Source organism: Teleopsis dalmanni, chromosome 2 (genome assembly GCF_002237135.1).
Source record: "Teleopsis dalmanni isolate 2A chromosome 2, ASM223713v2, whole genome shotgun sequence".
NCBI lineage: Eukaryota > Metazoa > Arthropoda > Insecta > Diptera > Diopsidae > Teleopsis > Teleopsis dalmanni.
Genome location: NC_051847.1, coordinates 173,313,599 through 173,327,635, shown reverse-complemented (window position 1 = coordinate 173,327,635; position 14,037 = coordinate 173,313,599). Strand labels below are relative to the sequence as shown.

General features: G+C 31.1%; 1 protein-coding gene across 1 annotated transcript in view; it reads right to left on the bottom strand.

Annotated features, from left to right (window-relative positions):
- The window catches only part of LOC119685785, a gene marked incomplete at its 5' end in the record, with an annotated part of 88,351 nt that overhangs the window by 61,098 nt on the left and 13,216 nt on the right, over nt 1–14,037 (bottom strand). Inside the window, 1 exon segment of the mRNA XM_038100166.1 lies at nt 1,376–2,401. Within this exon segment, the coding sequence (XP_037956094.1) occupies nt 1,376–2,401 (1,026 nt within the window).

Genomic DNA, 14,037 nt, shown 5'->3' with positions numbered 1-14,037 from the left:
GAACTCATTATTCTATGTTTATAACAGTTTAACTGTTTTAAATATAATCGTTATTCACATTCAACAAAGAGTTCAATAATTTATAACATAAATTTATATTTATTCACTACGTACAGGTTTGTGTTTTTGTACATCAAAAAAAGACTAATCAGTATTTAAGCTATTATTACTATTATATAAAATTTCACTGTTATAAAATAAACTCCTTTACTTCAGTTATTCATGCAGTTATTGCTTAACACAAATTAAATATGGGCATTAATAGATATAAAGAACTAGTTAAGATCATTAAAATCTTAATACAGAAATAAAAAAAAATGCGAAAATAAAAAGTAAAAAAGTGGTGTTCATTGGAATAAAGGGGAGTAACAGAAATGAAAAAAATTGCATATGAAAACTGATTTACATTTACTGTTTATTAAACTTCACAGCAGAGATTCTTATTTGCTAAAGGACCTCTGTTGCATGACCTCATGAATTATAATATATAAAATTTTTGACACTCCCTGCAAGTTTTATGGTAATCTGAGCCGTCAAAAATAGATGTGTTAGATAATAGATAAGACAGATATTATCTATTATCTAACACATATATTTTTGACGGCTCAGATTACCATAAAACTTGCAGGGAGTGTCAAAAATTTTATATATTATAATTCATGAGTGTAAATATCATAGATTTGTTTATAATAATTTTAAATAAAAAAAAGTTGCATTGAAAGATTTATTATTTTAAACATTTAGGAAATCGTCCTGGATTACATGGTAGCTCTTTTAATGTGAGTGAAGTACAATTATTTAGAATATTATAGAAATTTATTACATGCAATTAATTTGGTTTGCTACGTGTTAATAGCGCTAACTCAAAATGATTTACAAGAATATGAGATCAGGCATCAGCCCACTCTAATCTGTTCCTGAGCAGAACCTACTTTCACAATTCTGTACACACATGATATGCCGCCACACCTGCACTGCAATTGCAATGAACATTTTGGGAGAATGATTTTTATGATTTTTAAATACACAATATTCTGTGTTGCATTTATTTACCCTTTTTTGCAAAAAAAAAACCAAAAGCAAAACAAATAAATCGAAACAGAAAAAAGTGCATTGCAAATTTATTTTAAGTACAAATCCAAACAAAACCAAAGCTGTGCAAATAAATTTCTTAAAAAAATTTTTAAAAAAAGTCGTTGAAATTTATCAACGCCAGCTACTTCAGCTGGCGTAGAATGTACACAAAGGTGGGGTCTTCAGAGCGCTTGCGACGGCTGTTGACTTACAGCAAGTACGAAATATTGGTCGTATTGGAAGAAAGGCTAAGTTTGTCTAGAATTTAACTAATTTAAATGGGATCAAACTATTTACTTACATGCTTCTCTGGTCGTAGAAGTACGCCATTTGCAGTGGCTGCTGTTTGCGATTCGCATTCTCGGTCACGTTCACGTTCGCGCTCGATATTTGGCGCACCTTTGCCATAGCGACTTTGTATGGCGGCTGAGGCGGCAGCTGACAACAACATGGGCGATGTAGTTGATGTTGGTGATGAGGCGGCCGATGATGATGTGGTTGGCTTATCTGTAGCCATTAAGTTGTCCAAATCGCGTAAGAATTTATTTGCCCAAATGTTAACATCATCGTTTGCGATGGCTTCCGCACTAATAACAGCTGCCGATTGTTGTTGTTGCAAACGATTGGGTGTTTTTACTGATGTTGTAGCCATATCGGCTCCTATATCGCTATGGTGTTGTTGTATTATTGCTGGACTGAGTGGTGGACTAAGTGGTGGTGGCGGTAAGGCTTTTAGTTTGGTTAATGTTGGTGATTTTATGCGCATTTGGCCTGCAACTGTTGACAACATATTTGTTGCTGCATTTTCATTTGCATTTCCATTTGCACTTTTACTACTATTTGTTTTTTCACTTATGTCAGGTTGCAAATCTTTGTTTTCAGTTACTTTAACTGCTGCTGTTGTTGTTGCTGCTGCTGGAAGCGACGCGTGTTCATTAATGTCACTCTGACAACTAATTTCCGTCAACGAACAGATTTCCTCGTTTGTTGCTGTTGGCTGTGTTGTTGTCTTTGCAATGCTTGTGGGTAATTTGTTACTGTTGCTGTTATTACTGTTACTGTTGTTGGTAATATTTTTCCAACAACGTATGTGTCCACCACTGGCGCTGTCAAAACCACTATCAGATTCTGTTGAAAGCGACAATTCATCATTGATTACAGCTGTTGTTCTTGCCGCTGCCATGGTGACTGGCGTGGATGTGGCAAAGTTGGCTTGTTCCTGTGATTGCCGCTGCTGTTGCTGTTGCTGTTGTTGATGATATTCCTGTTGCAATTGTTGTATTCTTTGGCGAGCTTTATGCAATTCAAATACTTCATTGATTTCCAACTGAAAATAGTTTACGAAAAAAAAGATACATTTAAAATTTGTGTTTAGAAGTAGAAAAAATGTTTGTTTATTTGTAATTTTCTGTAATTGTGGGTTTTTATGTGGTGAAGTACAAGTAGAAATTGCGACTGAAGTTGCAATTGATAGTTAATTTAACATTATCTGCTGCTTGAAATAATTTTCAAGTTTATATAATTTTTTTTTTTGCTGCTTTGTATTTAAGTACAGCTTACTTTATACGATTTTGTTATAAGTGCATCAGAACTGTGTTGGCAGTTAGTTTGCTGCTTGTAAGTAGAAGAGATATTCCAGAATTAACTAATAAAAACGTTAAAAAAACATTTTGATAATATTAGTGATAAGCTGGAAACGCATGTATCAATAAATAACGTGGATGGACGCGTACAGGTTGGAGAATGCGTACCGCCTAATGCGAAAATGTAATAAATTTGCTATTTTTATGCTGCACTACACTAACTTCTTGTTTTTTATAGCAGAGAAAAGTGCTTAGAGATAAATATAGCCATAGTATTCATTACAAGTTAAGACCAGGAAAAAAAAAGGAACTAAGAAGGAGTGAAGACGTTTTTTAAGCTTAACTTTCAGATTGCACTAGCGAACAAGATCCTTATCGGAAAATAGTTTCAGGTATTGATATGATACTTAATATAAAAATTTATGTAATGTCGCCATTTAAAAGGAACGAAGGCGGAAAAATTATCAGTTCACCGCATTAAACTAAAATTTTTATTAAGGATTGCATATGGCAGTGTACAGTTTCTTACTATATATATATGTATATAAATATATATGGTAATTATCAAATACGTTAATGCAGCAATAAATGTGGTTTCAAAGTTATGGATACATATTTTAAACATGAGTAATCAACTATAGATGCCATAATCCTATATATAATTTAAATAGATTTAATTAAATTAATTTTAGTTTATTAAACATTTATTATATTTATATTGCTGCAAAGTTTGTCGTAAAAACAATCAAGATCGCCAGAATTCACAAGTAGCGCAATTTTCTTTAAATATTAAGCAGAAGAATTGTAGAATAATTTGAACTGTTATAAGAGAGGTGATTTAAAATAGTTTGTGCCTGACATGGAAGCCACCAGCTTTATTTTTTTTTGTAGTTTTTTTTCGATATCATATCGTTTTAATTCGATATAATTTTTTTTAATCTCTCATTAATTTTTTTCCATTATTTTCATCAGCACTACAACTGCTATCTCATTTTTGTTTCCTTGAAGAAGGCTTTCCACGATCTTTATTCTGATCCAACGTCAAGCAATTTGTAGATACAAGCTCCAAACAGACATACTCTGTCTTGTTGCAGCTTAATATAAGATCTACAGGAAATGGTTCTTGGGACAGGCTCTTACTTTTTTATACCAGCTGGAAAATTCACGCATTTGAGTTAAGTAAGTTATAGTAGTCACAAACTAGTAGCAACTCCGAAACCGTTTATGCTTTTCAAACGTGAGTAAAAGGTTCTTGAATTTAAAGACACTCAATAAACTGCAGTAGGCATTGTTGACTTTCAGTAACTGTCCGCAAATTTCTACATTCATATGATTATAAGTAGTAGCGATTATTCCAGGCTAGTTGATGGGTTGAACCGTGGTAAGCTTGCGCTCCGTTATAGTGATTGATTGACCAACCAAAGATGATATTATAGAGATTTCATTGCACACAATGTTACCATATAGTTTGCATTTACTCATTGGAACGAACATTTCTAAACTATGTTATGCTTCAAGATCTTTGAAATAACCATTTACAGCAAACATCATTATTTCCTCTAGTGAAATTTTAGTGCTTGTTGATGTTCAGTACTGCGGTAGCTCATAATGAATATAGGAAGCTTTGGGGGTCTATAACAGAGTTTCAATAGTCATCATAGATTCGTAATTGAAATGGTTTCCAATCTTAATAGAACAAATTTGTTATGTTGAATTGCTAGAAGTTATCTGCCTATTTAACAATGGGTTTTTATGTATGCCTCAAGCTAACAAGCACCTAATTGTACATACCAATTAAGCAACATATTTTCTATTCCTTAAGTGATAATGTTTAAATACAATTATGTAAATTTATTAAGCTAATTGCATTTTATAAGAACATTACGATTTGTAAAGGCAATAAATAGGAATTGAAAATAAAAATCTTTATTCTCTGTTAAGTAAAATAACCAGTTTTTTCCTTGGTAAATTGCTTAATTAAAACTTGCCTACAGGAGCAAAACCTACGATTGCTTGCCCATAAGATTTGCTCCTTGCGGTTTGACTGAATAAACACCTTAACTTAAACTTAATTGTTTTATGTTTGGTTTTTATTTGGGATTCGTTGGTTATGTACTTCCCAATCCACAGTCGAAGCACTTAAATGCGATTGAAAATTAACAGGCAATAAATTTTCAAAGCGCACTGCACTAAACAGAAAACTTTGTAGATAAAAGCGTAGCGAAAAAACTACGAAAAATCTGTAGAAAAATTTGTACGCTTTCTTTCACGGTAGCTGCTGCCTCTTGCACTGCGAACCATAATGCAACGGATTTTATCGGTATTTGATGTACGCGCGGTAGGATCTTTGAGCTACAATGTACCAGGTTGAATTTAGCGCATAATTTGTCTTGCGATAGTGTTAGCTAATTTATGGGTTCCTATGTTCCAATGCTTTTTATTTGTTGAAAGTTTTTTTTCCTTCCTTCTTTCATTTCTACAACATGCAACATGCAGCAAAATAGTTGTGTATGCATTTTTTTAATATTTTATACATATACATTAAATATTTTTTTATTTTTTATTTTATATGCCAGTTCAAGAAAAAGAGTTTGCAAAAAAGAAGAAAATTGCTTTGGTGCATTTTGTGCAATGGATCCGGAGTCCACACTGTCTACGGTGGAACACTGAACTTGGTAAAATAGAGTGAAAATGGCATAAGATTATCGGCTCATTTTGTGTTACTGTGTAATTTAAAGATTTTCCTTTACATGGGCCTAGTTTTACAGTCACGATCGCAGACGTGTCTGATATAATATACATACAAATAATAATATCAATCAATTTCCTTTATAATTTTACCTTCCGGTATTTTCGCATATATCAAAGCTGACCTTACGTGACACTGTACATAATTCAGTAGTTCGGCGCAAGATTTTATTCTGTTCAACGTTTTAAAATTATTTAATTTTATGAATTTATTGATAAATATATTTTTCTAATTTTATTAATATATATAGAATATATAAAAATATATGAAAATGTATATTTTGAAATTTATAAGAACACTAATTAGTTTTGTTATTTAAAGTCAATTATGACGAAAGAAACCATGTTCTCTAATAGATACTATTGTTTTAATAGTGAAGTATTTTGAAGAGTAGTGAATAACAACAACAAAAACTTTATTATTTACTAATTAATTGAATTGAAAGCACTCCACATCAGTGGTCTTTTGGAAACCTTTTTTATAGTTAAATTATTGAAATATTTATTAGTTTGGTTTTGGTTTTTGTTCCAACAAAAATAACAAATAAGGATCTCATAACACAAATAATTAATTAGGGTTATGTCCTTATTAAGTCCGGGCAAGCTGAGAATAATAGAAAAATATAATAGATAATTGCAAGAATATTATTTAATAAATAAATAAATATTGGTATAAATATTATGCTTATTTATGTTATATTAAATTTGATATAAACGTCACTTTCGACAGCAGTGACTACCATATTTCATAGAAACTATTTTATTTAATAAAGAGATTTCGAATAAAAGTGCATTGTAATAACAAAATTTTTAATTATGCTTAATTAATTAATTTTTTAGCTGATATATATGTTTTGAGTAATATAATAATATGGTATTTTTGATATGATATAGCTGTTTTGAGTAATGAGTTTTAAGTATACTGTTCGAAACCTTTCCAGTTTATTTTTAAATTTTAGTTTGTTTATATTATTTTATTTTTCATCTGTATTTATTTATTTATTTTTTTATTAAAATTTTAGTTTATATCTTGCAATTTTAGTTTTATATAATTTACTTTTTTATATAATTTATTAAAATAATTAATATTCATAAATTTAATTTATATAAATTCATTTAATTTAAATAAAATATAATTTATTTTTTAACATAATTTATTTTTATATTTTGTTGTAACTCATAAGACTATGTAGGAGAATTTAAAATTTATTGGAAATAACAATTGTAGGACTTAATATGATAAAGAATATTTTTTTTAAATTTGCAATAAAAAAATTTAGACATTATGAAATAGTCTTGCTCTTATTTTTATAACCATAAGTAAGAGTATATTAAGAAATCCTACACTATTCAATAAAATATGAGCCTGCGGAAAATGCTCCTTAAAATAAAATATTATTTCAACATTTAATTTCACGCATTGGCACACAATACAAATAGTCCTGCCACAATGAGGCACGATGACCACGTCAAGTAACCAATCACGCTCACTGAACATGCATTTCCAAACAATGTATTAAGTCCCAGTTGTGAGCTCGTTGGTGGCCAAAGCTGGGTGTATTCCCAAAACTGGATACAATAGTTGAACTATAAAAGAGACCTGCATATCAACAGGTACTTTTAGTTTTCTATTAAAATTCTGGTGTAGAAGAGCGGAGCCAGTACAGAAATAATAAGAAGCAATACTTTGGAATAATCGAAATTTGAGTTTTAAAAAAAAAAATTGAAAGGTGGCTTATATGAAAAACCGTGGCTTGAAATAGAAATTACAATACTTAACCTGCAACGCATTGGCGTTGCGCTGAAAGAGCAGACGAGCGTACAACATGAAAATCACGCTTGCCGTGCTCCTCGCATTGGTAACAATTTATTGCAACTCAACTGCCTTATCTTTGCCACCATCGGTTAACGTTAAAGGTACAGCATCCTTGCAACAGCAATTGTCTGCCAAAAATGCAGCCGAAACTGCTATTGCAGATCTAAACGATGTTGCTACTTCTGCACTGTGGAAAAAGGATACCGCAAGCAGTGCACGAGGCATGCAACAGAATACGAAGAGTACAGCTTTAGAACGTGCAGTTGATTTGCTTGATGATATCAGAAATTTGGAATACAACAGCAACAGCAACAATAACAATGGCAATGGCAATGGCAATGGCAATGGTAATGGCAATATTGAATTCATGCGTTTTGGAGGTTATATAAACAATAACAAAGATTCAAGCGCCAATAATGCAAAAACCGCATCACAATTTGGCAGGGATTTTAATCGAGAATTCGCAACCGATTATGATTTAAATTCACTTTTGACCACAACAGACGCAAATACCGATGACAACTACAGTGTTGAGGAAGAGCCCGAGTATGCGGACAGCAACCAAATGTACACCGCACAATCCACTGAATTATCGCCACAAGAAATTTCGCCCCATATTCGTGCAGTTGATTCGAATGAATTTTTTACGCCATTGAAGTATTGGGCAAGACACTGTCAGTCTGGTAAAAACTGCCCAAAGGAATATTATCGCGCCCTTATTGTGGACAGGTGAGTTGCACGTATTTTAAGCAGCTTACTTCAGTTTAGTGCAGTTTAGTTTAGCCGAGTGAAGTGGGGCAAGTACGAGTGTACTTCTGAGATACAAAAGTAGAGTAGGAAAGCTGGTTAATTGTATGCTGCTACGCTACATAAGCACTTCAATCTGATAACGACGATAGTCAAAACAAAAGCCCATACAACTCGACAGCATCGAACAGGTAGGGAAAAAGATTAAAAAATAAAAATTTATAAAAAATGGAATAATCTTCAAGGTTGCAGTGAAAGTGTTTATAAATTTGTTGTTATAGCTGTTGTTGTTGCTGTTGTTGTTTATTTGCTTGTGGTTATTAACTTTTTGCACTGTTTGGCTAAATTGCAATTGCAGTATGTTGCATGCAGGATACAGTATGCAACATGCAGTATGTATACTCCATGTAGTGAAGATCACGTCAGCTTAGTGCATAAACTATGAACCATAAAAATGATGATGGTAATTTAATTGACACTTTAGTTGCGCAGTGTAGACGAGTACGTGTCGTGTTTTATAGTAAAATGAATACTGCATAATATTGAGAAAATACTCATAATATCATAGCAATTTATAGTTTTTACGGTACGTAATGAAAGTAAAATGATGAAAAGTTAATTATTTTCAGATTTAAGAGGATTATACTTAACTTTTAGTTATCTCTAATTAAAATATAAATCAAACTGGAGCTTAAAGAGACTTCTAGATTTATTAATTATAATTTTGCTACCCATATTTAGTCTGGATTTTTTAAGAAAAAAAAAAATAAAGTAGAGAACTCGATATCTAGCCTTGAACTTAAATCTAGTAGTAATACAAAAATTATTCTCATTTTATGTGTAACTATATCACGAGTATTAAAAAATGACATGTATACGTATGTATATATTAATAATATTTTTATATATTATGCATAACAGATATTCTTATTTCAACTATAAAGTGTTAAATTAAATATTTGCATTGTGATTTCTTTTAAATTTTTTTATCTTGATTAACATTATATATTTCAGTATGCGTTTAATTCAGTTTAATAAACCATACGTACTCCTTATCTCCACAGAGATATTTTAATTAAATCTAAAAGTTTAAAAAAAATCTCGTGCTGCGAATTTTGAAGAATTCAAAGAAAGCAAGAGTTCATGTTGCGATTTTCAGTGAAAAAACTCAATTAACAAAAATTAAAAATTTTAAAAAATTTATTTTATTTTTTTGAAGAAAGTGTTGATTCGTGCAGTTGTCAGTTTTGTATTTATGAATGGGCGTAATTTAGGCGTTTTGTTTATGTATCTGTGTTGCATCTTAAAAATCAATTCAGAAAAATTGTTGCAGGAAGTGCCAGCTTTAAATTCACATATAAAAATATAAACAAATTTATTGGCCTAATTTATTTTCTGTTTTCAGTATTTTTTTTTGCATTTTTTTGTTTGAAGAACAATATTTTCTATATTGATTAAAACTTCATTAATCATTATAATTGCTAGTTTATGTAGCTTTCAGAGAATTCATTTATAATAATTACTTTCATTGTTGTTATTTTTCATCTTTAAAATAATTTCACACTTTTGTTTTTTATTTATGTATTCATATTTTTTGTGTTATTTGATTATTTAAAAAAACAATTTTTTATTTAATATAAATATTGAAATATGACTACAGGTATATATATACAGATACATCTGTATTTAAAAGGTTTGAAATTTCAGTTAACTAAATTGATTTAATAGCGGCATGGAGTTCATCCAATAACAAATAGACTAATAACTTTTTATATATTTTTTTATTTTTCTGCAAAAAATATATATTTAAGTTTTGAAAAAGTTAAGAAACACAGTTTTTGTTGTTGTTGTTGTGATTTGAGTTAGTGCTATTGCGCAGTTTTAATCTTTTGTGCCTGGGAGGCTTATCCCTGCCTCACACTAAGCTTTAACTATACTAGAATTATTTTCATTTATTTAGCAACATATTATAACATATTTGTGAAATATTTCATTAGCCTTGCTCAAAAATGTTATAATCGCTTATAATATGAATATTATAGCATATATCTATATAATATATACATATATATATTATTTCCACAACTTATTTATATAATATATAAATAATTTATGTATATTATATATATATTCTATATATTATAGAAAATATTGACATTAACAATATTAATTAATGATAATTTTGCTATAATCTTGATAATATTAGTTTTATTCTTAAGAACAAAACGTCATTTAAAAAAAAATCGTTTAAATACATTTATGATATGCTTTCTGACATATGTATATCTTATACCTAGCTTAAGAATTTCTTTATAATTACTATTTAAGGAAATTACACTCCAAATATTTGATACACATATACTTCAATTGAAACATCCAGTAAATTACTTCATTATTGCTTGAAAGAAATCGTTGCAATATTTCCGTGTAAAACGCAGAATATGCCTTCAACATGTTTCTAAATTCTTCACAGTTGTTTTCTTTTTATATTTTTAAAAGTATCGTAATATTTACAATAAAACAAGCAATTTGACATCAGTTGTTTATATTGTTCTTAGTGCTATCCACATTGACTCAATGTAACTTACGCTAAACTCTACACTTGGCCTCCTTCTAAGACTTTACGCAAAACTTATGCCAACAATTTCAAAGCATCCAAAGTTGGAGTTGCGATATAAATTAAAGTCGCACAAGCAACTATAGAACTCTGAAGTAAGAAAGTAAAACAATGAAAAATGTTCTTATAAACTGTGTTACCAAAGGCAAGAACACAAAAATGGGCACAATAGGTCATTAGGTTTTGGTAGAACATAAACTCAACACAATAAATAAACCATAGCCCAGTCCCCCACAACAGTGAAAATACTCTTCAATAAGAAAACGATTAAATTTCAAGTAATTTTTCATGCGTGCATTTGCGCATGCATTTTTCACTTTTATTTCAAGGAACAAAGCAACTGCAGCTGCAGCTGCCACTAAAAAGATGCACAACCTTTCTTTCTCAAATGCCAGAAATATTAATAACGATAATAATGATGCTGATGATACAGCCAATACAGATAAAACAGATAATTACAGCGGCGATAACAATGAGGATAACATCGGCATAGGTGATAATCTCATTGAGGAACTGCATGCAGAGAATGCATTCAACGACATTTTTATGTATCTCAGCGGTGAGCAACAACTTATCAAATTTCTCAATTGGGCTATGATGCAACTGTATCCATATCAGCAGCTCACCAATTATACTGATTTGGGTGCTGAATACTATCATCCAGGCATGTTTATATGGAAGAAATTAAATCTGTCAGGACGTATCGAACCGCCACTGCTGGTAGACGAGCCGCATTACATCATTGTGCGTAGCGAGCAATTGCAGGAGGATTTGCAGCAAGGTAAGATGAGTGATGTGTTTACATTATTACCGTTATAACATACCTACATTAACATACCATCTGCGGGGAGTAATAAATCGGCGAACAAAACAAATTAATGGGTTTTTATTATATATTTTTTATTATATTTTATGGGCGTATTATGTTTCACAATGAAAGTGCTTCCAACCGATTTATGCATGCAGTACGCAACATGACGATGATGTTGCAATTGCATTTCTTAATGTAATTATTATTATTATTTTACGTGGAAAGCTAAGCAATGAATATGAAATTAATGCAATTATTTAATCTGAAATTTCTATACTGTATACTGTACTGCCATCGAAAAACAATTTCAACATTAATTAAGTATGCAAAATAAGTACGAAACGTACAAAGCATAGTTTTCAAAATTTTATGGTAATATCTTTATATAAATGACCGTAATTCGTTAAGGTATCCCAATTATTAAAAATATTTTTATATTTTAAATAAAAATCTGAAAATAAAAGGGAAATTGATTTATGAATCACTCAACTCTGGCATGGCCACTCAAATTAGTATGGAAATTATGTACATTAGTAAATAGTAAATTTTTTCGATAAATAATTGTGTCAATTTCGTAAAAAATAAATTAAATTTATTCTAAAATTATTTCCATTAATTATTGTCATATTTGTACTTATTTAATTCTTTTAAATTTATTACATTGTCAGGTCCGAAATATAGAAACGATCCATTCATACCACCACGCGGACGTAAACACAATTTACCAGATGCGCTCGATGCGCTAATGCAACATCATGAGGGGTTTGTTCCAAATCGTGGTAGACGTGACAAAATCAGTGATCTCTTCAAAAATAATGATCCATTTATACCAAATCGTGGAAAAAAACAAAAGCCACCAACAACAATAACTGCTTCAATGGCAAACGATGATGGGAACGATATTGCAATGGATTTTGACTATCAATGGCCGACGACACTTTCCACGTTTGGTATGCGGCGTCGCAAATTGGAAAAACTTCAACAAAAATTGAAACAACAAAAAGATTGCAAAAATAAACACAAACAGGCTATGGAATATGAGAGTAATAAAAACAAAAACAAAAACAACAACAATCACAATAACAACAAAGGCGGCAATAATAAAAATAACTATTTTAACGATTGGCCACAAAGAATGTCAACAACATATAAACTTAATGGTTACAATCAATCAGTCAAGTCATCAATACTTGCACCAAAACCAACAGCTGCAACAAGTATAGCAACAGCAATCAAAGCTCAAGAGATGTCAACACCAATGCAACCACGTTGGCGTACAGGTTTCATCCATGCACGTCCAACAAGAGTTGCCAGTGCCACAAGCCTTGCTGCGAATAGATTACATTCGACAAGATCAATGTCAGCAGCCTTAAGGCAACAGCGGTTGCAGCAACAGCAACAAAGGCGACGCTTATTAGCAAAACAAAACAGCCGACAGCAGAGACAACAACGTGAACTCTTTCAGCAACAACAACAAGAACAACAAAAATATCTACAACAATTGCAACTACAACAAAATCATGCGAAATCATTTAACAATTTAGATCCTTTGTTGCGGCGACAATTACAAATGTTGTTGGAACAAAAAGCGCAAACAATGAGACATTCTCAGATGTCATCACAACAACATTTACAACAACAGCAGCAACGACAACAACAACAGCGGCAAAGACAATTGCTGTTGCAGCCACAGGAGTTGCAATTAGCTCATGTTGCTAATAATGCCGCTCCTGATTTAGCTACCAAGTTCGATGCGCTTAGAGAAAATGTTGCAGATGTTGATTTCGATGAAGGCGATGGTGAGGCTGATTTCGACCGATACAAAGATGGTGATGGTGATGGTGATGGCGATGTTGACTTTGATGTCACTGATGACTTTTATTTTGGAATATAGGAGAAGCGTAAATTGCGGCAACAAACAGAAATTTAATCAGATTTCACCAATTCAATCCCAAAGCGAAAACTATACAATTTTTTTTCTATTCAATTTACTTTGCACTTTGTTACGATTTATTTGCACTCTTCTAGGTTACTTTTTCTCTGTAAGATGGCACCTACTTTGACGATGATAAATTACATTTCTAAAATGTTCAGAATTACTCAATTAATAATAAATATGAAATACAATATATATGTCTATAAATATCAAAGTTATAAGCAATGAAATTGTACTTATTTACTGCAGTGAAAAATTGTAATAAAAGTTAGAACATTCTAGTTTAAAAGAGTGAAACAGGGCAATCAGTAACGCAATATACAACATACTCTTGATAATCCAAATTGTTACGCTTTTTGGGCTTAGCAAATTATCTATTTACAAATTATTGTTTAGTTAGAAATTACTGGCTCTCAGCTACATATTCATGCTTCTGTTTTTTTCTCTATACTCTCAAACACATCTACACACGTTAAGTTGTCGCCTTCTTATTTTATCGCTGGAGTTGCTAAACTAATCTTCAACCGAAACACGTACCAATGATTGTCTGGATTACTGGAGGTCTGAATATCGAAAGCACACCATACTATAGAATATCAAGCGCTTACTTCTTCTACTCTTTACTGCTCTTATGCTGTAGATTCTTATGAGTAAAAAATATATATGGATTATGAATATAAATATAATATAAATATAATAATATAG